The sequence below is a fragment of the Oxyura jamaicensis genome, chromosome 6, assembly GCF_011077185.1.
Source record: "Oxyura jamaicensis isolate SHBP4307 breed ruddy duck chromosome 6, BPBGC_Ojam_1.0, whole genome shotgun sequence".
Taxonomy (NCBI): Eukaryota; Metazoa; Chordata; class Aves; order Anseriformes; family Anatidae; genus Oxyura; species Oxyura jamaicensis.
Window position 1 is genome coordinate 11911178 of NC_048898.1, and position 24708 is coordinate 11935885.

The window sequence follows — 24708 nt, forward strand, 5'->3', positions numbered from 1 at the left end:
AAAGAGAGGGGGAATGTAGGAAGTTAGATTTAAGCTCTTGTCTTTTTAACCGATTTTACCAAACCTCTAAATCAGATCCTTCTTTAGTGTGTTATTTTTCGTTATCAGACACTCAACCGTGTAATTTCAGCAGAAACTAACAGTCCTGCATAGTTACTCCTGCAACCAACATCTCGCAGGCCACAAGGCACCTGAGGACTTCAGAGCCTCCTCCATCAAAGTTTGTACTGGTGTTGGTCATGGACATCCTACACTCATTCTCTGTAAAGCAACAGGTGAGTTTATCTGCGAGTTTTTACAAATAATTTTTCCCAGCTAGACCACAATTTTTCCAATGAAATTAATGGTAATTTCATCTGGCCTGAATTAAGTCCATCTGGCCTGCCATTTCTCCATCGCTGGTGCTAGACTTCCTCACAAGACTGAGCTTACCTCCACATCAGCGTTTGATGAACAGTTGGCCGTAAGTGAAAGACATGGTTACTGACTGCCAGGTTGTGTTCCAGCCGGAAGGGCTCCAACACAACACCATCTCTCACGGGAAATGTCAGACGGAGCTCATCATTGTGGTTGGCTGGGATCGAAGAGGGAGAGAAAGCGTGAACTTTCCCTTTAGCATCTGCAGTGCAATAATAATGTGTATATTTATACAGAATAGTAACAAATGGCACAGTGATCTGCTACTGGGTTTAACTTAGCAGGTTCATACACACACAAAAGAAAATCACAAGTAGCTACAAGATCTAGTTGATACAAGTGAAAGGCTTGAGTTGGTAAGAATGACAAACCCAAGTCTTATGTTCTCCCACACTTAACATTAGGACCCTAGCATTCTGGACCACAAACATAAACCAGACGTGGCAAGAACTTGCGTTTTTTATTACTGGATAGGATCAGTGTCCAGCCTTAGTCTGTTAGTGGAAGACTGATAACAAATCTCTTGATTATGGCCAACTGTAATAACATTTAGTTATTTCTCCTGCTTTGAGCTGGGAACAATGTTACTCAATTAGTTTCAGCTGAACTTTTCCAGAGACCCAAGACACTGGCACGCAATTACTATTTGACCTCGTATCACAAGGTTTTGTGGTAACTCACAGCTAAACTGTGCAGACCAAATGTCTTTAAATGCTACATTCTTGCTGAAACAATACTGCAGGCCAACTTCTTCAACTTCATTTTTCAGTTATGCTCAAGTCCAAACACTGTCTGCAAAGTGCTAATTCAGCAGAAGTCCTTTCATAGGAAACAAAGATTCTCCAATTCCCTAGTATATGCTATCTCCTACTGTTCATCAGTCACTTCAAAACATCAAACATCTTGTGCTAGTATACAGCCAGAGAGACCTTGTTATTCCTTCCCTGTTCCCAGCCAAATGAAGCCGTGAGGTTGAATGACTTTGAAAGGAACATATATCAAGTTTTGGCATACTACTGAATATTCTTAGGAAGCCTGTATGGATCACAGCAGAGATACCGCCATAAATATTCACATCGTACGCCATTCTGCTGTAATGTTCAATGAATGACTTTGCCCTTGAACAAAACATACCACAATAAAAGTTCATACAGTCAACAAGTCTACCAAGCACACACAATTCAAAATTAAGTGTTTTAGCCTCAGGAAGTGTATCAAAGGAAAACTTTAGGAATAACATCCTTACAAGTTTAACCTTAAAGAACTGTTCGGATACTCTATATTAGCAGGGGACAGCAATCTTTCCTTTTCCTGTGCACCCACTCTAGTGAGCCTGCACTGTGCAGCTGGGCCATGCCACCTATTAAAACTTAGCAATCTGGGCCGCTCCCAGAGCAGCAATCAAAATCTTGTTTCCAGACTGAAATGTATATGGCAGAGAATAGAGTGAAAATAAAGGACTGCGGGAGCATTCTGCTTGCTACTCACTTGGAGGTGGTGGTAAAGCATTGATATTTGGCTTAATGTCAGGTGGGAATGGTGGTTTGACATCCTGGTTAGGTGACAGGTATGGAGGAATATTGCTCCCTGGAGTCATAGGTGGCGTGGGGTTTCCTGGAACAGGTGAATGAGGGTAATTTGCCACAGGTACAGGCCTTGATGGCTAGAAAATAAATAACATCACATTGTTATAGCAGTCTGAAACAAGAATAATTAGCTTTGTGAACTGCACTGCTATCAAACACCAAGGACTACAAACAAGGTAGGGAGGCCCCTCTGTCTCCGGAAGGATGAGAAACCACAGGACGTCCCACGAGGCCTTCAGGGAAGAAGCAGACTAGAAAAGCAAAGCAGGAACTGAAACCAGCAGACCAGCCAGTTTAGTTCTGCCAATGACTAGATACAAGCAAGGCTGCTAAGAGCCTTAACACGTTCCACTGAATGTTCTCTTTCCAAAACCAACTGCTTCAGTCTCTCCGCACCACTCCAGCCCATCCAGCCTTGTACATCTATTTGGCTTTCTCCCAAAACAGCCCCACTGCACAAAAGCCTACATGAAAAAGAAAACCCAAGGACACACTATTAGACTGTCTGTGACCCTTTAACTTTTATCTGTCCTTTTTTTCCCCACCCCTGTCCAACTCATCTATTCAGAATGAAAGCTCTGGAGCTCAAGGGACATCTTTTATTCTGTGTAGCTACAATTGTCTCTGTTCACAGTTTGCTGCTAAGTAAGACAAGCTAAAAGAAAACAGATTGTTAATTATAAAGCATAGTTTTAATATTAAAACCCCATTGGTTTTGTTTCTTGTATTAAGGGGAAGGCTAGAGGTAACAGAATAAACCAGTAACAATCATGCGAAGGATGATGACACTAAACAAAACTGCAACTGCTTGGCACCCCCTTTTAATAGTTCGTGTACCATAAGCACACACACACACTAAAGTGTCCTAAGATGAAAATCTTTACAGGCAGCCATAATATCAGGACCTCAAATCCGATGCTACATCTAAATGTTGTACTGCTAGCTTAAGGTATTCTGAAGTGCCCCAAAAGAGAGCTGCATTCTGAAAGGCATTGTGAAAAGCAATTCATAGACATTTACATTTCCAATTTATTTTTCTTTGCTTTTTTCTTTAACACACAGTTACTGTCTCCACAATCATTATGGTCCAAAGACTCAGGTCCTGGGTATGGCAAGGTGAAATTTCTCCTAGCTAGGATAATATCCCTTCTTGTCAAGGTCTCTTTTTATCTAACTGCTTCCAGAACAGTCTATACTTGGATACAAAATAGGTGTGCGTTGAAAAGACCATAAATCCTGTTAGAACTATTCCATAAACAAAAATCTTCAAACCCAAATAAAATAAAGTAAAATGTATTTAAAAAATCTGTCACTTAAAAACTTCAAAAGAACCTGCTGCTGCTTTTTTAACATAAGTGACTGCATTGGAACTACTGTCGTAGAGGATCCTTACCATGTTCTTCCTGACAGTGCTGCAAAAGCTACCATCATGCAACGAGCTTTCCTGAGGGTGTTGCAGTGGACAGCCTGGCAGCATGTAGGACAGATGTTCTATAGTAAAGGTGTTTTTTTGGGGGGGCTCTTTTTTCAGTTGTGTGTTTTCTGTGTGAAGCACACCAGAACAACTCTAATTCAAGACCAACGTGCAACTCTCTCTCAGCCTTCAAAATCAGAAGGTAGTCCAGAGACTTTAACAGATAAAGTTTGAGGAGCAGGTCAGACCATCCATGGTCCACCCAGTTTTTATATATTCACTGGAGTACCTGTGTGCAATGGACCCTTTTTGTGTGCACTTCAAAGACATCAAACCTCAGAAGGCCCTCAGTTTGGATAATCAGAAGTGCTCAGGATAATTCCATAAAAAAGTTTTTATACAACATTTGAATAATTCTACTTCTTCAAACAAGCAGCACAGAGAAAAAAAAAAAAAAAAAAAAAAAAAGAAAACAGAAGGGAGAAGTGGGAGAAAAAGTCACGCAAACTTCAGTTCAAAGATTAATTCTACAGCTGGAACAGCTTTTAATTTGGGGCTGGTTTGATCCAACAGTGACCGCTGTAGGTCTGAAATTGGGCATTTGCAATGTGGAACTTGTTTATTACAAATTTCCAAAGTTGTATTCTTGTAGTATGCCATGAATAGGTGAAAATATTACAGCTGTATCCCATTATGCACTTATTTTTACATGATGTATTTAGAGTGGAACCAAAAGCCTCTAATGAGCTGCAGTAACATTCAGTTTTCTTTACGAACCGCTCTGAAGTTGCGATTCAACTTGGCTAATTAACTTGATCCTGTGATATCCCAAACATGAGTACAAGCACTGTGCTTTTTTTCTACCTTTCATTTAGTTATGTAAAAGCAGTAGCCAAGAAATCAGGAGTATGACTTCATCCATAAACATGTACCAGAATGCAAAGGATAATCTAAGAATTCTTACCTTGTAATACTGCCCCATGTTGACTGTTGGAGGAGGGTACTGCCCTGTGTTTTGCTGGCTTGGCATCCTCTGTCCAGGATAGTTGGGAGACGTAAGGGGTCTTGGAGGGTTGGGAGTGGGATACTGACCAGGCTGGTTTGGAAACTGGCTATTTGGTCCATATTGCTGGTTTCCATAATTCGGCTGTTTCACAACAGAGATGAAAGAAAATGATCTGTTTCATGCAAGCAATTGTCTTGATTATTTGTATATAAACAATAGTGGAATCAAAACCGAATCAAACCTCCAGGTGAATATTCCTCCACTCAGTGTCACTCATGCTTAAGCCAGGGCCCTGATGGTCGTAGGTGAATACTCTAAAGTGTGGAATTCCCACAAACTAAAGTGGGATAAGATTAACCATATACATTTTTCCCTGCACCTTAACACGCATACACAAACACACACACACCCTTACAGTGTTGCCAAGTCCCTGCAACCTTCTGTCTAAGCTACTTCTCTGGCTCAAAGGGCATTGTGTGTGAAAAAAAAAAAAAAAGAAACAACACAGAACTGTAAACAAATGCAATGTTCACAATATCTCTGTGTTTTTGTGAGCACTACCAGCACCATTCTTGTGTCACCTTTTCCAGATGGAGAATGAAAGCACAGAGAAAAAGTAACATAAAAAGATAATCCAGGAACAGGCAAAGAGTAGATTTGTGGTCAGTCCATGTTTTACTGCTCAACATAGCTGCTATCCTTGCCCTGAGTTTGAGTCCTTAGCTGTACCGGAGGCTAAACACAAGTAAACTAGTTGTAAACACCTTGCTAGCTCTAGCTAGTTAGTGTCCTGCACTTCTGGAATCAAAACTGGAACTTTAAAGGTAGCAAAGTGTCAATTTGAAAATTAACTGATTAATAAGGAGCCTCCACAAATGAAGTTTTCAAAAACCCATATGCAAATAGCATCTATAGAATGTGCACACTGCCAGACAAGCAGGCTCTGTTCAGTATTAACTTGGGAAAATGATTGTATTCACTTATGATGACAAACCTGCTTCCGAAGCAGGAAAACAGGATTTATGTCTTCCTGAAAACAGAAAATCTGAAGATGAAAATTATCTGTACAAGCCACATTTTTTTTTAATTGTAGAGTAAGTGACAATATTTGCCAAGTCAAATACCTCCCCAGAGAAACAATTCCTCTAAAAGCATATCCTTTTTTAAAACATACAAACAAACAAACAATTTCTTGAATATTCAAATGTAGCTCAAGAAGAAATGTTTGCTGTATTTTGTGCATGGTACCCTTCACTGTATGTTTTCTATAAACTCTTCGTACTGTTATTATAGTCAGAGTAATATAATAATACTCAAAGCTCTACAACTGAGTTATAGCTATTGCTATTGCCTCAGTTTAATACATAATTTCACCAGGAAATTATCTCTGAAGCTAGTAACTGGTGGCTAGATTTGTAAAGACATTTAGGTGTATATAGATGCTGAGAGGCAATTGATGGAATTCTCAGAAGCATCTACTTCCTAATTCACACCCATTTAAATATTAAAATGGATTTCTGCATTTTAAAATCCAAAAGCTGATCTGTCTGTATTTTTTATTTCCTTAGTTTCTTTAAAATTTTGACCCTAATTGTCTTGCCTGAAGTCACAATATGAGTCAATGGCCAGGTAATTTTGTAAACAAAGCCACTCAGATTTCACAGAACATCACAGAAACTTAGAAAGACCACACTCCAAACAAACTTGGATAAGTGCTGACACAGAGGGACTTGAGCTCATCGAGATTTATATTCATCCCAGCGCCCATGAAAATCAAACCTCAAGAAGTTTGGAAAGCAAATGTTCTTCAAAATAAATGTTATTATTATGGGTGTTCATACAACATATTCCCTGTATTTCCTTAGAACAATAAAGCTATCCAAGAAAATGCAAATCACACGTATTGGGCTCAAATAAGTATTTCACTTTCAGTATCTCCTTTATATTGTCAAGTCAAATAAATCCACCCCTGTGAAGGAAGTCTGCTTAGGGTCTACAAATTCAAGATCTAGCTCGAGAACAAAAAAAGTGACATTTTGAGGGCTCCGCTGGTTTGGGGCCTTTCACGGTTTTAATGACTGTCATCTTGACTAACATAGCAAGGACCAACCTGAATACCGTAGAAGCTAAAAAGCAAGAGCTGCTGCCACTTGTACTTTAAAAGAAGCATTCCTACCAAATTGGGAACAGAGACACAGCTGTAGTAGAGGGAGGTACACCACGCATTGCATTGTTCAGCATGTAGCAACTTTCAGCCAGAACAATACCACACAAGATAAAGTAAGTTAGTGAATTTCGTACCTCTCCTGGGTACGGCCTCTTTATGCCCTGTATAGGCAAAGACTGGGGGCGTGGGCCTGGGTAGGCTTGCTGAGGCATTCTCTGCCCGTGGGTGCTGAAGGGACTCATTCCAGGAGGCCTCGGCTGGTTCATGCCCATGGGCGGCCCGCTCATGCTGGAAGGCGTCATTCCTGCACCCATGCTTGCTGGGTTCATGTTGCCTGGCATCGAAGCAGGGCCACGAGGACCAGGCTGGTTCATAAACTGGTTGTTGTAAGCCTGAGTTGGACCCATCTGGAAAGAGGAACAAACCTTCAACGGAAGAAGAAGAAAAAAAAAAAAGAATAAAATGCGACATGCATTTAAAATGGGAGGAGGGAGCTGAACATGCTTTTGGGGGGAAGGAGGAAAGGGATGTGTTATGTCGCATTTTCCTTCAATGTTCTCCAACTTTTGATGGGTGGTGATGTTATAATAAAAATTCAGTTGGAATTGTGGGAGGCATAAGAGACATGGACAGATTTACATCTACAATTAGCAATTAAATAGTTTAAATTTGCTAGTCTGTTACCATTAGACAACAGGCTAGGAAGTTGGCTTCATAAATACAGCACCATTCTACAATTTCTAAGGTGCTATCCTTTGTTATGTCATCTGGCATACCGGCCCATATACTTCAAAGCTCTGGGAGGTTTGCAAAAGAGAAAACCTGCAGCAACTGAACCCTTGTTTATTTGAAGAAAGAATTATTACAGCAAATCATGACATGCTGGAGGCTGTGGATCACCAGAAATGCATGTCTCACAGCTGTTCTCACGGACAGCTTTATTAAAAAGCAAATTTCTTTTCTATTGTTTCCTCGTTTGAAGGGAAAAAACAAACAATTGACTGTAGTTGGCAAAATAAGCAATTACCCAAGTAGAACAAAACCTATTCCCAGACTCTGAAACATTTCACCAGGTACTCTAGCTTAGAGGTTCAAAGGGCTGGCAAAGGCAGCAATAATACATCATATCAGATGAAGCCATAACTTTGGGTAACCTCTGTGTTTTTTTAAGGGACAATTTACAAACCACAATATTTATTGGAGGGGGAAAAATTGGGTACTTTGACTCATAACAACATACACACATTCCAGCAGTTTCTCATAAGCATTTATAACCATGCTCATGCAAAATAGGGTTGGCACCCTAATAAACAAGGGAAGGCAACCCAATCCCCTGTAATTGTCCAAATCAGGCAGGTATGAAGACATAAGGGTTATGCTCTTACCGGTCCATACTGGTTCATATCCTTATTCTGCGTTTCCTGAAGGGCTGCCACAGTGGCTGTAGCTGTAGCTGTTGCTGTAGCAGCTGCAGCTGCAACTGCAGCAGCGGCGGCGGCAGCGGCTGGCTGGGTGAAATCAGCCGGCGGCCTTGTGTGCGGTGGGATCCCCATGCCCGCGGGGGTATTTGGGCCTCCAGGGTAACTGACAGGAAGAAAGGAAAGAAAGAAAGAAAGAAACAGAAAATTAAGACGTGCCTAGTGGGGTTTGTTTTGAACTTTGGTGTGATCCTCATCCGGAACTGTTCCAAAACCACATATCAATTTCCAGTGAAAGACAGCAGGCGGGGGAATTCAACGTGTAAATGAGACACAAGCGCTGCTCACATGCCAGTGTTAGGGCTGCCACCGGGACTGCAAGGCACTACCTCCAGTTGTTTCACGAGCACTGAACTGTTTTGCAGCTCTGAAACGCCCTGAGAAGTTGAACTGAAGTCCAGAAAGTTAACTCAAGCCCCATTTCCCAATAATTTAGGGCTAGACTGCACAGCAACATGAACCGACTGCTGCCTCCACACCAGTACATTCATCTGCCCCAGTGGTGAATTAATTATACCAAGTTTTCCCAATGTAAAAACACTTCTCCCTCAACCTCAGCAAAATAGCCAGGAGAGAACCACCACAATCAACTCTTCCGGACCCTACATGGTGAATTTTGTAATTTCTACCCAGCTCTTCTACTGATTTTAAGATAAATGAAGCTAAACCCTGTCTTTCCCACTCCAAGACCTCAACTATCTTTATAAGTGCAGGTCACTATTACTGTGCCCATTTTAGAGACATTAATGCACAGGTACAGAAACTTTATGGCATGTTCAAGGTTACTCGGTAAATTGGTGGCAGAGATGAAAGGAGAGATAAAGTCCCCCGAGTTCTAGGCTTATATTCTTCACACTAGACTGACTATGTTAACAACCTTATCAGCAGGCTTTGCAGAGGGGCCATAAATAGTGGTTTCAGTTAAGTGGACTTACCACCCTTGTTTACAAAGGACAGACACAGAAAGTCAACATGTAACAAAGCCCAGGCTATTACTTTTGGCCTATTGTGCAAATGCAGCATTTACTTCTCCAGAATAAATACACAGGTCATGTCTCTTCACAAAAATCTTCACCCCCGACATTTTTCAAATTACAAGTCTTTGGGCAGAAATACCCCATCCATAGGAATCTACTGTTGCCTACTACTCAAGTTTATTCCTGCACACAAGTCTTTAAATTACACCATCAATACCTTTCACATCCTGGCCTTATTAAATGTTAATCATTCCTAAGCCTGTGGTCTATTTAACAATCTCTCTTAATTAAAACTTTATTTTGGGGGTTTATTAGAGCTAATTGATTGACCTAAGCCATTTCCATTTACTGTGATGAATTTTGTTGCAGTTTGGGTATCTGATTTCTGAAGCTGTATAAGCAGTATGTGCTTCAGCTAAGCAGCATAAAATAGCTACTGAGACTTTATGTAATTAAAATGAGTGCATGACACTTCCGTCACGTCACTGAAACAAGCTTCATCAACTGTTTACATCCCTTTTCCACCTCACACGTGTATATCTTACCTCCCACCAAAGCCTCCACTTCCAGCGTAGTTGGGTCGCCCATACATGCCCTGCTGTATATACGGCTGAGTGGAGCCTGCCTTGGCTGAAAATTGTTGCTGCTGTCCAGCAAACTGAGGCGAGTTGATTCCAGGGTTGCTGGTAGTCATCCCAGAAGCCATGGGATTTCCTGCTGGGTTCATAGGGTTGTTAGCATTTGCCATTGGATTTCCCAGCACCTGTGAGTAGAAACATGAGAGTAAGGGGCTGTACTTTGAACTACATCAAGCAAATTGCGTTGATTTGCTGGAATCAATAAATTACAATATAACCATCCTGTACTCTGAACTCTAATGAGCATACACCTTGTTGAAGTCTAGGCACACTGGTTTCTGCTGCTTTCTCCTTTTGCCATTTCCAAACATGAGAAATGAACTCTAATTTTGCTTCACGGGAGGTAACTTGGATTCCACCTAGTTAACAAATACACTTAATAAAATAGTTTTGATATAGACCCACTACAGCCATGCTCTTTAGGTGACATTCATCCAATTAAGAGAAAGCATACACTTTTTTTTTTTTTTTTTGATGTAGGGCGTCAAAATGACTTGCAAGTATCCAGTCCCACGTGCATACTGTAAAGGACATTACAGATGCCAGAACTGTGAGAGAATGTGTTTCTGTGGCTTAACCTGTTTTATACAGAAGTCTACCAGTTGGTTTTATGACTTAAGAGAAGAATCCCTTGCTCTGTTTTTGAAAGTACGCAGCTTGCTTGTTTGACTGTTTTTTTTTCAACTGAACCAAAAATGCTATGATTTGCTTTGAGATATGAGCATGACGGTTCATAATTACCTGCATGGAAATCTTTCTGCTATTTGGGAAGAAATCTAGCAGTTATGACTTTTGCATAAGACCAAGCCACATGGTAGTATTGAGTTTGTTGGCTGTTGGAATTTGAAACCAAATCTTTGAGTCTGGCTCCCTCCTCTTCCTTGGGGAGCATGAAGGCTTAAGGGAAACCCTGCCATTCATCTCAGGCTGCTCTGAACAGCTTAGAACCAAGCCTCTGGTTTCACAGGTTCACCCCTTTCTTGCAGTGTTTCTGAAGAAGCGTTTTCTGCTTGTACAAAAGTACTTTTTTCTCTTATTGCAACTTCTTCTGAAGTATCACAGCGTTTAAGTAACGTAACAGTGTTTTTAAGATAGAACAAAACACCAAGTCATTTTTTTCCAAGTGTGAAATATTCCCACAAGGAACTATATTTCCATTTACTGGCTAATACTAATATAGTCCTACATGCTTATATTTACTCAACTATTTCTCACCCAGGTGGGATACCTTTTCTTTTAAGGTTTAGAAAGAAATCAACAATAATAAATGAGGTCACAGATCTGGTAACTGTTACCTACCTTTATTTTTTGAAGTAAGACTGCCACGAACGGTGTTTATGTAACTGCCACATGACTAACTGTATGACTTGGCTCCTAAATGATTTCTTTTTTTAATGACTCAATACACAACTTTTTTTTTTTTTTGTTACTTTTCTAACCAAAATTTCAAATCTAACAAACAGAAAAATTTGGTATAATATTTGACTTGGAAAATATGAAAAAGACAGGTTAGATTTATACACCATCTGCACTCACCAAACACAGCAAAGTGTTTAAGTACTTCATCTATGGTGTAAAAAATGACTACACTGTCTGAGAGTAACATTTGTACCACATTCCTTGGAGAGTGCACTATCAGAGATAATTGGCGTCTTTTTCATTAAAGCTGCTTCTTTTTGTATAGAATAATTTGATGCACATTGGCGAAGAAAAGGAGAGGTAAAAGTGTGGAGAGAACTAAATGAAAATCCAGTAAATATGGTTTTCACCTGGAAGGCAGGAGATCATGCTTTTGCTCCAATGCGTATTGAAATATTTTTTGCAAAGTAAGGCAGTATCAACAGAGAGGCTGAAGAGAGAGCACAACCTATAGCTGGTAGTTGGCACCTCAGTGTGGAGGTAGAGTTGGCACCAGATCTGAGCAGCCCACAGGTAGGACATAATGCCAGGTAAAAATGACAAAAACTACCATTTTGTAAATCGAGCTGAAAATACAATTTTTAATTAAAAAAACTCTTCAATCTGAAATTCCCAGGAGGTTTGGGATCACACCAAAACCATGCTTTTAGTGTTAAAACCATACTGTGCAAAATATGTGCTATACCCTAGCCTGACATTTGCATGCAGCTAAACGAGTTGCTGACTCAAACTCTCAAATACCTCCTTTGTGATGATACCAAAGAGAATACAACTGGGAAAAAAATGCACATTTACAACTAAGAGAACACAGACACTGTTATCGATCCTAAGAGAATTTTTCCCAAAGCATTTCATTTTGCCAACATTAATCAAAATACGTATCTAGGGGGGAAGAAACGTTAAAATGAAGCTTACCTGGCTTTGAGAGGTATTAGTCACACCCCATACCGTGGTGACCACTGATAAGGAACCTGGAGGCTGGTTGGTATTTTGCTGCCAGGGAACAGAATCGTAAGGGAAAGACCCATCACTGTGAAAACAAAATGTTTAGGAAAATGAGATTTTGGAAGGTTAAACGGTGGCGAATTGCTGGTGGAGACAAAGGGATTAACACCAGCATTCCACATTTCATTAACTCCCCACTTTATTTTTTTTCAGCACTGTTAGAGGCATAGTTTCTTCTTCAATAGCAATGTGATCATATCATATCGAAACCACATAGAACTAACAAATTCCTTGACTATACTGAAACACAGGGCATTTACCATAAAGGTCTATTACCAACAGAAGAAAAATCAACTCATGGGCAGATTTTCAAATGAGGACACTAAGCAAGTTGCTCAGAAGCACTTATTTTTTGGCAATCCATCTCAAGCTCTTCGACAATCACTGCTTCAGCTGCCTCATACCAATTCAATTAGATTTTGAGACTAGACTGCAGCTCCACTGTCTGCACTGGGTCCCCAAATGGCCAGAAGAGCCTTTAAAGGAAAAGCAGTTCAACATCATTTTGAAAAGAAAATTGAAATTCAGATAGTGTTCTCCTACACGATGGATAAGCTGCATGCCAAAAACAGTATTAGCTAATCAGCATGCTAGAAAATCAACTGCAGATATACAACACATCTTTCAGATAAATACGTGGATGAGAGGATTGGATTTTTCCATTAGCTTTGTCCACAGATACAAGCAAGCATTTCTTACAGTTCTTTTCACAGGAAAGCTTTAATGGTTGCAAAACGAACGCAGGGTATGTACACATCTAGCGTAATTAATGAAATATGTTAAAACCTATGAAAGTAACTATTAATCCCATCACTGTAAAATACATGCCTATTTTAAATTTGTTTGTTCTCATACTATTAACTTGTAAATTAAATTTCTATTTGCATATACGTACACATATACACACATGATCTTTCCTCATCTGGATATAAGCCATTGAATAAGTACACATTGCTCTTTTATTTTCAGAAGACCTTGATTTCTATTTTGTATCAAGAATGGCATTTTTGCTTTGATTGCCAACTGTTGCTGGAATTCTGTATGGGGCTACCTTGCCTAAAGAACCCCCACGGGCTCTCTGAGCTCTGTATCCGAGCGCTTCTAACCCCGGACCATGAAGTCCATCACAACTACTCACACAGCAGCTGGCGAGACAAACGGCCTGCCAATGTCCTAACAAGGGCTCTGTGGCAGACAAGGCAAGTGACTCTCCCATGTACCCAGACAGCACTCCAGGCTTGGACCAATTATCCTGCCTTTTCTGCTACCAGCCAAAATCAGGGACTGTGTATGTGTTTGCTCTTTAGCCTGCCTACAAAATCCAGTGTAAATCATTTAAGAATAGCAATCACATTGCACAAAGAAGTATTCCCCCCTTTAAAAAATCTGCCAATGTCCAAAGTGACCAATAATCGAGTAACAGCAATAGCAACTATGTTAAAATGAAATGAAATAACATTTTACAAACAACTAGCAAATGCCAAACAAATTCCGTAACGCTGTGTCAGCAAAACAGCACTATTAGAATGTAACTACGAATTTAAACTGACCTATTTGTTTCAAAATACCTAAATTGAATTAAGCAAGAATAGAATCACAAAAATTGAATGAATTAAATTAGGGAAAAGAGTAATTTCCCCTAACAAATAATTAGGGAAAATTAATGGAAAACATTAATTCTATATGAGATGCTTGACAGGTAATGTTTACCTTGACAGCATGCATATAAAACGATGCGTGAATAAGGGCATATTTAATGCCGTGCAATCTGCAAATCCTCTCAGCCCATTTTTCTTTAAAACATTTTCTCTCAGTAGGCTGAAGACCTTCCTAATCTCATTCAGAGGCTCAGACAATGGCTTCAGTGACTAACATTTGCAAGTGACGCAACGTTTCACCACGTTCCCTGTCAGCATGGAGATGAATGATGACTAACCCAGAATTTGTGACTGCTATGAAGCTCTCCTCTTTTTTCCTGCTCTAAATGATGCCTCTTACTTTATTTTCTTCTCTGACGGTTTTTGCCGATGTCTGCTCTGTGTTTTTTTAGATATTTATGGCACATATGGGTGGTTGTGTACTTGGATGACTACGAAGAAGATCTTGCCATGACATAAGCAGTTAATGGACTCACTGCAACCATTCCTCTATATTCCCTAATGAGGTGCTGCCAACAAGTAATAAAACCTGAGGGACAAAGCAAGTATTTTTTAAGTGTAGGAGTAAATAAGAAGGGTAGGGACAGGCAGGGACCAAACCACAAAGTCACCGAAGGTGATTCTAATGCAAATATACCGTATGGCTTGTATACATGCTCAGACTTTGAGCTAGTGATGCTTTAGCTTGCTGTTACCAAGTTGTACCCATTTTTTCACTGTCTCCAAAGTATGTTTCTCTTTTCTATTCTCCTTTACAGTACACAGAAGAGAATTTGTATATTATTCATCCAACTGTAGTCAGAACATTTGCTTAGTGGAAGGCTGCACTGGGTTCTCCAAGACTATACAATCACTTCATCTAATTATAAAGAGCTAATCACTCAGTTTTTATGTTATTACAGTCAAGTGATACCTCAAGAAGCCAAACTGTTGACTTATTATGGAAGTTTCCAGGGTAGGAAACCCAGCATAACACATGAAAGCCAGAAAAGAAGACTAGGCATAGATTTGTTGAGAAATATTCATTCACCATGCACATTGAATCACACGACTATTCCATTGTCCAACATAGGACTTAGCTTTAAATCACAGACAACATTAGTGTCAGAAACCCTGTGGCGGATGTGCCTTGCAGAACAGCAACTTAGACACCTAATATACACGTACTGAGGCAGACCTCCCTTCACACACATTTCACTTCCCCTACCCCAACGAGAAACACATGGCATTCTCCTGGTTCGCATTCCCCAGGACAATACTCAGGCTGTCGCCCATTCATTACGTGCGTTTCAGTATGACTTTTGCCACGCTGGATGCAGCACCCTCTGTGCCTCCACTGGGTGAACACTTCTCTGGTTTTAAGCAGTACGACATGCTGGAACACGCGTCACTTAGCTAAAGGATTACTTGCCCTTCCACTTCTCCACCCTTTGAACTCACGTTTCTGTCCTTAGACAACCCAAAGGAATTCTCCTGCCACCAAAGGGAATCCATTTAAGTACTGTATTGAAACGTGACCAATCCGATTCTCATTTGCAAGGAACTTTCTGTTGTTAGCCTACAGAGCTGCAAATTACTCTGAAGTCCCTTTCCTGAAGCTTGAAAATGGCAGCCAATAGGGACAGAAGCCTCAACATCTCCAGCCAAAGTGACGGGCTGCCCACAACATTGTTCCTGTTGAACGGTACAAGGGTAATTAAGTCTCTCACTACACCCTGGAGGGCAGTGAGTCAGTTTGGGCTCAGCTGGAGTCCACTAAAAGAGTATTGACTACATTTATAATAGTGTTAATGAACCTATACATACTACTGGTCAGCATTAAAGGCCAAACAGCAGAGGAAGCCATAGAGCAAAGAGGAAGAGATGAAGGGAAATTACTTCTCCAACTCTGATGTAGTAAAGCTGTGATCAAGGCATAAGGAAAGATTTCTTAACTGTTGGCAAACACGCTGAAACCACTGGTAATACAGCACTAATGTCAGAGGTACACTGGCAATTAGATCTTAGCAGCTTCTCTTAATTCCAAAGCCAGAAAAACAGAACCAAACAGATAGCCAACCTCTTTGGAATAGTTACAGGCTTCATGTCAGACAGACTGTCAGCTAATTCCAGTAAAAGTTGCTTCATAGAAAGTAAGCTCCATATAGTAAATTAAAGCTCGGGAATTTCTGTAACTCACACATGATTTGCAGCATTCTTTGAAAATGCTGTACTTTAAATATGTTTACATAACTGAAACTACAGTTATCATTAAAGCAATTGTATGTGCGTCTGATACTCTGTTTACGTATCTTCATTGATTGAGGAAGGAGAGATTCAGACTGTTTAGTGAAGTACACCTCCCGAGAGAATTGGTATTTTTACATAATGTGGGGGAGGGTAAAACTGGAGTAATATCTTCCTGGTGATTTTCCGCATCACTTGTTGAGAAGGCCAGGTGTCTAAACTGCATTTGTAAAGCATCTCTCCCTGTCTAAAGCACAGAAAAGCTATCAACTACCGCAGAAAAGCACCAGATGTTGGCTTTCTCAAAATTCTTTTCACTCCAAGCACTGACATCAAGTTTCACACAACTGGGCTTTCAGCAACTACTTTTTGCTGCTTTCCCTCAACCCAACTTCACTGTTTTGCAGTGATCCTTAATGCTTTTGAAGCGCCGCCACTCCACCTGACTGGTGGCTGACACACGCAGGCCACACAGCCCCTTAAATCTATTAAACGTATCCCAGGTTCCTCAGCTGACACCAGTACGAGCAGGTCATTACCAGTGTGACACTGACTGTCATCTCTCAGGTGTCTTCTCAGGCAACCCATGCACCTGAAGCGAGGAGCACGCACGTGGTGACAAGGAGTGAAATTCCGAGCTCTAACTGGGCCAACGCTCCTTTGCAGGTACACGCAGTCATGAGTCAGAACAGCCCCCACACAGACCAGACCTGGCACTCCCGACTTGTTCTTAGCCTCTGGCAAGTGGCCCCTGCGGGAGTGCAGGTGTGCAGGGTGCCGAGCACCCCATGGCTGTATTCTTGGCTGGAGCCTCTAGGTGACACTACTTTAATACAAACTAGCACATGATTTCCAAACAAGACTCCATGCTCCTGTCTCTCCCCTCTGCTCTCTAAAATCCCATTCATCTGCAATGAAAACCAAAACCAAAAACCAAATCCCACAATCAGAACAGGAAACGAAGCTCTTTTTAAGTCTACTACTGATACAAGCATTTCATGCCCTGTATTATCTCACAAATTATGCAGCTTTACTTGCATCCGGTTTTAGTTTTTGTTTTACTTAGGTTTTTCTCAAATGAACGCTGCACATGTAGCTTTAATTACTAATACAGATTCATTTAGCAATCCTTCTCAATGAGGGCACCACCATAAACTTACTTTAAGCACACTCTAAGCAAAAGACTGTTTTGCATAGTGCCATGCATATACTGAATTCAAGCAGCCTTTTCAGTGAGCTGATGTTATGGAATAGGTATGAATTTCATCACATCTCTATCATTTTCTTATCAGCATCAACAAATGCCCCAAACCTCTGGAATACAAAATCACAAGAACAGATGTAACACTATTAGCAGTTACCTACAACACTAGAATGCTCTAGGAAGGACTTAGCAAAGTTTTCCCACTTCAGTAAGCTAGTAGGCCCTGACAAACTATTTGCAAATAACAGATGAAGTGGAAATTTTTATTTATTTCTGTTCAAATTTCCACTTAACTATACTTGGCCCTGACTACTACTTTGGAGAAACAATGTGACACCGGAAAACCAAATTTAGTTGCTCCTTACTGGCAATCAGAAACATTTCAGAAATGTGCCTTTTTTTTTTTTTTTTCCCCAGGGTAACAAGGCATATGCATCATCTTCAAACAGCTAACATGTTCGGCTGAAATGTTTCAACTTAAACATTCAAAGCTAGCTTACAACACCTATTTTTAGTTTAGTTCACAGATATTGAAAAACATTATTATTAACATCTTTTTTTATCACAAAAGAAATTAATCAAGGTACCACATGACCTTTTGTGCTGCATTTTACATAGGCTGTAGGAACCACCCAAGATAATCCATTCACCTGGAGGAAGATGGCAGAGACACCAGCATGGAAGGGATATGAAGACCACTTACAGTCAGCAAGGAGATCTGAAGGCATACCGCAAAGGCAGCAAAGCCTATCTCTGAATATCATTTCAACATAAAGCAAACTAAAAGCCAATGTTGTGTATAGGTACCCTAAGGTACTTACATGAAACATGAGGGGAAAAGAGAACGGTATAATAATCATGAATGCTAGCACAGGCTTTGGATGGCTACAATAAGTTACTTTTGACTGATGAAGCCTATGGGATGCATACCTTCCTCTAATACCCTTCTGTATTTAGTAGTATTATTTGAAGAAGTTTAAGGACATCGCCATTTACTAAAGCTCTGCTATTTAATTCACTCAACAAATACACAAGAAGAGTCCCATCCAAATCCCTGGGTGTATTTATGTAACGTGAATATGAAAAAAAGTAATTTTGGAAGTGTTCTGCAAGATTCTGCTTCTCTCTACTTCCTAATGGCATGACTCCAAACATTCAGGTCTTCCAGAGAAAATATCCAGCTCCAAAAATTATCCCCACAAAACTTCTCAAGCGTGTTCTTTCCCTCCACTTTTTCCACCAGATGAATATGTTTCCTAACCCTGTGCAAATCTTTAATTCTCCTGACTCCAAAAGCATCCATATCTAAGCCCTTCCCTATTGAAATAATTACCACAAGAGTTGTTTCAATACCGCATGTTGCCTGTACAGGGCTATGAGCAACGTAAACTGAAGAGGAAGACTTAAAGTGGTTAGAAATTTCGTAATTCGCTGTAAAATGAAGGAAGACTGCTTTCTGGCAAGCTGCTTGAAAAAACTGAAATGTTCTGAATCTGATCTAGGTGAGCAGACGCAGGTGAAACAGTCAAGAGGTGAAAGCAGCGAGCAATTTGTCAGCTTCTGGTTTAGATAGCACCTGTATTTAGCAGATGGCTATCACACCCTGCCTCTGCTCTTTCCAATATCACGCCCATTTCCAGTAGCCCTTTACGTAGCCACACAGACGCACAACGTAGCCAGCCACTTGCAGCCATACACATATGCATGATACTGCCACTGGCATGGAGACAGACCTGCGAAATGAGGGCTGCGGCTCAGCAGGTGATACGCAGTACCTTAGAAGCTGAAAGCCTTCAACTTTTTCTTCGTAGTCCTGGCCAGGCCTGTGAGGCCTGTGTGACTTAGGTAGTGCCCCGGGCAGGAACATTGCTTTCCTGCTCCCACACGGCTGCTACGGGTCAGGCTGTGCCATGCTTGCTGCTGCTTCGTGGCGCCTTACTCTACAAACAGCCTCCTTACTCTACAGTCTCGTACTCCCAGAGCCATGCCTGCAGAGTCCGACGCTGCTCCCCGAGAGTTTGTGCGTCTGAGCTTACCCCTGAAATTAGAAAATGCATCAGACCAAATAATGAGATTAATTCCAATGTTTCTGAGCCTGCAAACACCCATGCCCCCCTTCACACACACAGCCCTGCTACGTTACCGGTAGCAGTTAACGGTTTCACATATGTCCACACACGTGTGTGTGCGGACACGCGTCGAGACACGGAGATAACACAACTTATTTCTGTCCAGGTGGAACAAATGATCACAGCTATGCAGGTAAGAAACAAATGCTATGGAAATCCGCTCCTGTCTCAGCAGAAGCTGAAGGGGTTATCACCGTATTGACAGTATGGGACTACAGCATCCATCTGATCAAAGGAAAAAAGATTAAAGCATCACACCCAGTTCCATTGTCACACAAGTAGACCATGCAATGCATTACTACAGCCCAGATTACATTACAAAATCCTCCGGTAACAGCCCTATTGTTAACATGCCACCTGTTACCTTTTCCAAAATGCTGAAATTATCTTATGATCGCTTTCAGCCTGACAAATGCAGTTTAATCTTTACTGCATCTCGCAGCACAGACCTGCTTCACCCATGCCTTATTTATCTCACGTGTGTCGGAATGCAACCCCAAGTCCTCAGTCCCCCCCTGCCACAAGGCATTCCTTCTGCTCTGCTTTATCAATATACCTGGGTTTCCATATCCGACTGCTCCTTTACAATAAAAAACACACCCACCCAGTATTCTACCATTGCCTGTTGCCTTGGTAATCCAAATGCCTGGGTACTCGCTGATAATCGGCGAATGAGACTCGCATTGTTCACACCGCAGCGCGTCTGCTATGTTAATGTGAGATAATGGCAGCCAGAAGACTCCTTTTGTTCCCAGCTTTGCTGTTTATTCATAGTGCCTGGAGGTCAGCGACTGCTACAACAACCGGGGAAGGAGCCGCTGAACGCGTGAGCAGCTTCCACTCCTGCTTTAGCCTCCGAGGCAGGGGGACGGAGCAGCCCGGCTGCAGCCCCGGGCACGGGGAGCTCTGCGGTCTGCCTCCGGCGCTCGGCGGACTCGCGCTTCCCGGATTTTTGAGACGAGGCTGATTTACGCCGGCGGAGAGCAGACAAAAAGCCGCTTTCCGAGGGAGGCGGGGGGCGGGCCGGGCAGCGGCAGGAGCCCTCCACAACTTACTGCGGGGCGGCCGGGGGCGGCTGAGGGGCCGGGGGCGCGACCGCGCCGGAGCCGCCGGGCCGGGGAGGGCCGGGGAGGGCCCGGGGGGGTCCCCGCTGCCTGCCAGGGGGTTCCCCGCTCTTCGGGGGGTCCCCGCTACGTGGGGGGGTCCCTGCTGCTCCGGGGGGTCCCCACAGCCTTGGGGGGTCCCCACAGCCTTGGGGGGGGTTCCCCCACACCGGTGCCAGGGAGGCGCAGGGCGGGGGGTACGCCTCCCCCGTGCAAGTCGCCGGCAGGGTGCTGGTGGCACAGCGGCCGCCGAGCTGTCGCCCCGGCATCCCGCGGTGCCTTCCCCGGGCTGTGGGGCTGGGGAGGTGCAGAGGCGACCCCCCCGGCCCGGCAGCAGCCCCTTCAGAACCGCGCCGGGCCCTTGGCGGTGCTCGGGGTGCGGGCGGGCGCCTTTGTTGTGAGCCCTGACAGAAGGCGAGCAGAGTTCGTGACCCGCCTCGGTGCTGGGAAGCCAGCACCACAACTCCTTCCTCGTGCCGCACCGACGGCACTCGAGAACCCGAGCGTATGGGAGGAGGGGGAGTAATAAAAAAAGACAGCTTATGGGGAATGCACTCCTTTTATAAGCTATTTACAGAGAAATCCTGCAGAGGGTCATGTTTTCATCTAACAATCAATTACAGGTCCATGTAAGGAAGAGGCATCGAGAAAAATACTAGGTTTGAGACCAAGTACACGTGTTCATAGAGGCCAGTTACTCCCCCTCCCCCCCCCCAAAAAAAAAAAAAAACAGCACAACAACAACAACAAAAAACCACCACAAATATGAAAGTGAGAAGGCATTTGGCACCCTTTGCAGCAGTAGTTTCCTTTCCCACTTGGCACAAGCTGACGCCACCACCACAGCCCCGGGACCTCGCGGCCCGCAGGAAGGCAGGGCATGAGATGCCCGGTGGTTTTAATGAGCGCTGCACCACGGAGCCAGGCACAGCACGGCTTTCCGTGCCACCGTACAGTTACCGCACTGACAGGGAAAACGGGTAAAGGCAACAAATACTGTCCCTCCTGAATGATTTGTAATGCCAATGCTACCCCAAGTGAGTGGGGTTGCTGAGAGCAAGTGACAGAGGGAGTGGAGCCTTCCCAACACACTGTAAGAGCAAAATCCCCTCGACCCGGGGCACGAACCATCTGCTTCTGAAAGCAGCCCTCCTGTAAAGCTCATGAGACTATGCATATCACTAAACTTCAATCGCAATCAATTAGGCATTTTTAGGAACTGGACATTCAATATGCCCCGTTTATCGGGATGAAAGCTGTCTTTTCAAACGCATACCTATATTTTAAGAACTACTGTACACAGGGCAAAGCCTGAGAAGGTCAGATTTTGCCTCAGTCAGCACACATTCCTTAAATAGTATTTGCCAAGTCTTCATCTGGATTTATAAAAATATCAGCTGGCACTTTCTAATTCAAAAAAAATGTATATATCACAAATGTATATATCATGTTATACATCAAATGAAGAGGAAAAAAAAGGTTAAGAGTAACGCTTACGTGTACGTACAAATACCATCACAAAACTACAGTAGCTGTACTGCCACATATTGTTCTTACAGCAGAAGCACTTACTTGGACACCCTAGTCAGTACAGAAGCCCTATCATGACATGTGCAAGGTGCTGTAAACAATAAACACACAATAAAACAAGATCCTTGCCCTATCCCTTTTACCAGACATGTGAGGAATATACATTTAAAGAGGATTTAAGCTGCCCATTATTGTTTTCAGAGCTCATATCTATCAGCCTCTCCTTTTACCACAAGAACTGACCACAAAATAATCTCACCTAAAATGAAATGCAGATTTTTCACATGAAAATATTAAAGGTTTAATTATTAACAGCTTATGGTCACACATGTTCAGTTTTCAAGTAGAGAGCAGTAATCATTTGCTTTTAGTTCCAACATTCAAGGCTTTCTTCCTGTTCCTCCCCATAATAAGAGTATGCTAAATCTAATTTTAATGCTCTCAGGGGACAAGATGGGCAAACAGTCTTGGGACAGTATTTTCAAGCAATTACAGTTTTGTCTTTACAGTGCTTAGAGCATCAGGAGTCTTACTTAAAGCTGCTTTTAACGAATTTTGTCTTTTTTTTTTCTTTTTTTTTTTTTTTTTCCCTTTAAGTAATGCAACTTCTGCAAAAAGATTTATAGATTCTGAAATTTCCTCTTGTTTTCTCCTGAAGGTGGATTTTAACATTTTTTGGTCTAGAAGATTAAAAAAAAAGAGAGAGAGAGAGAGAGATTGCTCTTACAGAATTGGGAGAGTTACTTGAACTGAGTATACTTTACTGAGTATATTCTCTTACATTAGGATTTGCCATCTGTTCAGTCCCTAATAATATTTATTTCACAATTTCATAAATAAAAAGATGAAACGACTGTAACAATCTTATCTTTCACCTTAACTTTTGATTTATTTTCAAAGATTGTTCCTCTATGCCCCAGCTGCACGCAGTAACGAAGGTATCCCCAACTTCAAACTGATGTATAAAAGATGCACAACATAGGTGTTTTCATAAGACTGTATACTCCACACCAGAGCTTTCACGTGAACCATTTCCCTCATCCAGACATTTTTCAAGTGGCTATCACTATCAGCCAAAACTGCCTACCATGGCAAAACCGAAAAGGCTGCAACCTTTGCAGAAACATTGACAATGTTGCTACTGGCCCCTTATTGCCAAATCACCCTTGATTCTTAGCAGCCCACGTCAGGGGTGGTCCTAACCACCCAGTACAAAATCAGACACAGAATTGTCATTCTCTTCCCAGAGCGAATGCTGCTCCTACCAATGCAAGTTCAGGTGTCAGTTAAGTTGGAAGATCAAGCGCCAAAACAAACACTAAAATAAGCACCCTTGTAAAGCAAGTCTTACCAATAAAAGATATTTATGGCAATTGCCTGAACATAAAACAATAACGGTAATAAAGCACCTACTGTAATATTGAATTACTACTTAATTTGATCTACTGTTTAATTTCATCAAAACCTCTGGCACTAAGTAATTTGTGTTAAAAATAACTTTATCTTTGTATTTTTTATCAATCTTGAATTCCCTATGCAGACATTACTCTAGACATTTGTTCACTAACTGCAGGACAGCTGCTTATTAATACAGAAGACCAATATTTGAAATGAGAAAGATGAGAACACTCATGACAACGTAGCCGGCTGCAATTAACAGCTGCACATCTTCAGGTGTTCTCATTGACAAAGTAGGGTGCAATTCCCACTGAGTACGATGGAAACCATGCCCATTTTAACCAAGATTTAATTTGATCCACATCTACCAAGGCCCACCACTTAATGTAATAAAGTGACGAGCAGGAACTTCATCATAGCATTAGCAGCATTTGCCAAAAATCTTAAAGTGCCTTTGAAAGTAAAAATCAGCTACTTGGGGTAGTATTTGTCTATTGTTATCGACATCATGTCAGAATGGAAAACTGCAATACAAAGAAGTTACATTAAGCATGAAATTTCACTCTTGTGCAAACGGCCAGACCAAAGACTATGGGCTCTTCTTAGGTCCCCCACAAATCCTTTAAGAAGGATTTAAATTGGAAGTTACACAGGATTAAAGAGGTGGGTAGGTCTCATACTGGTCCCTCAGTACACATGTAAAGTTTACCCATGTGAATCAGTGAAGAAGTCTAAAAAATGTGTGCATCTCATGCTCAATTTTGAGCTAAATATTATTGCATTACATGGATTAAAAAAAAGTGCTTTTTTTTTTTTTTGTTTTTTTTTTTTGAGAATCCAGCATTCACTCTGTTTATAAAGCGCATGAGTCTGCAGTCTAACCAACCATCTGGCATTATAAAGTAGGTATTTCATTGAATTTTTGTTCTATATGCAACTTGCGTACTTGTTTAACACTCAATCACTCTGTTAATGAAAGGCTAAATTTAAAAATAAATTAGCACAAGGCAGTCTTTACTTTGAAAGCATTTTTTGCACATGTGCGAATCCTTACATGGCTTACATTCTGCTCTCGCTAAGTCCATTTGACCAATAATATTGCTACCAAAGCCCTCCTTGACCTGTCTACCTCAGTTTTCTACCACTACTCAATTCACTTTTTCAAAATAAAAGGCTACCCTAAAAATAGGCCAAACCTGAACTCCTTCCAATGTATGTGCCCACAGTTTCTTAAATATGAATCCTTAGATTTCGACTGTTTTGATACATTCTTGAGTCAGAATTTATTTTAAATAGCCAAGGCCTCTTTAAGCTTCAATACTATGCAGCTGTAATTCTGTAGCATCACATGCA

At 41.7% G+C, this 24708-nt stretch overlaps 1 protein-coding gene across 15 annotated transcripts in view; it reads right to left on the reverse strand.

The window, feature by feature from the left end:
- Window positions 1-24708, reverse strand: part of ZMIZ1 (zinc finger MIZ-type containing 1) — a 346051-nt gene that overhangs the window by 25855 nt on the left and 295488 nt on the right. For 10 of the 15 annotated variants that reach the window (XM_035330680.1, XM_035330671.1, XM_035330673.1 and 7 more), the window contains 7 exons: window positions 12018-12132; window positions 9591-9808; window positions 7976-8174; window positions 6725-7015; window positions 4382-4564; window positions 1906-2080; window positions 433-619 (listed from right to left, as the gene is read on the reverse strand). In XM_035330680.1, coding sequence (XP_035186571.1) covers window positions 433-619; window positions 1906-2080; window positions 4382-4564; window positions 6725-7015; window positions 7976-8174; window positions 9591-9808; window positions 12018-12132 — 1368 coding nt within the window. Of the gene's footprint in view, window positions 1-432; window positions 620-1905; window positions 2081-4381; window positions 4565-6724; window positions 7016-7975; window positions 8175-9590; window positions 9809-12017; window positions 12133-18970; window positions 19080-19928; window positions 20306-24708 lie in introns of those variants that run through there. The other 5 variants (XM_035330685.1, XM_035330681.1, XM_035330686.1 and 2 more) reach the window with 5 other exon arrangements.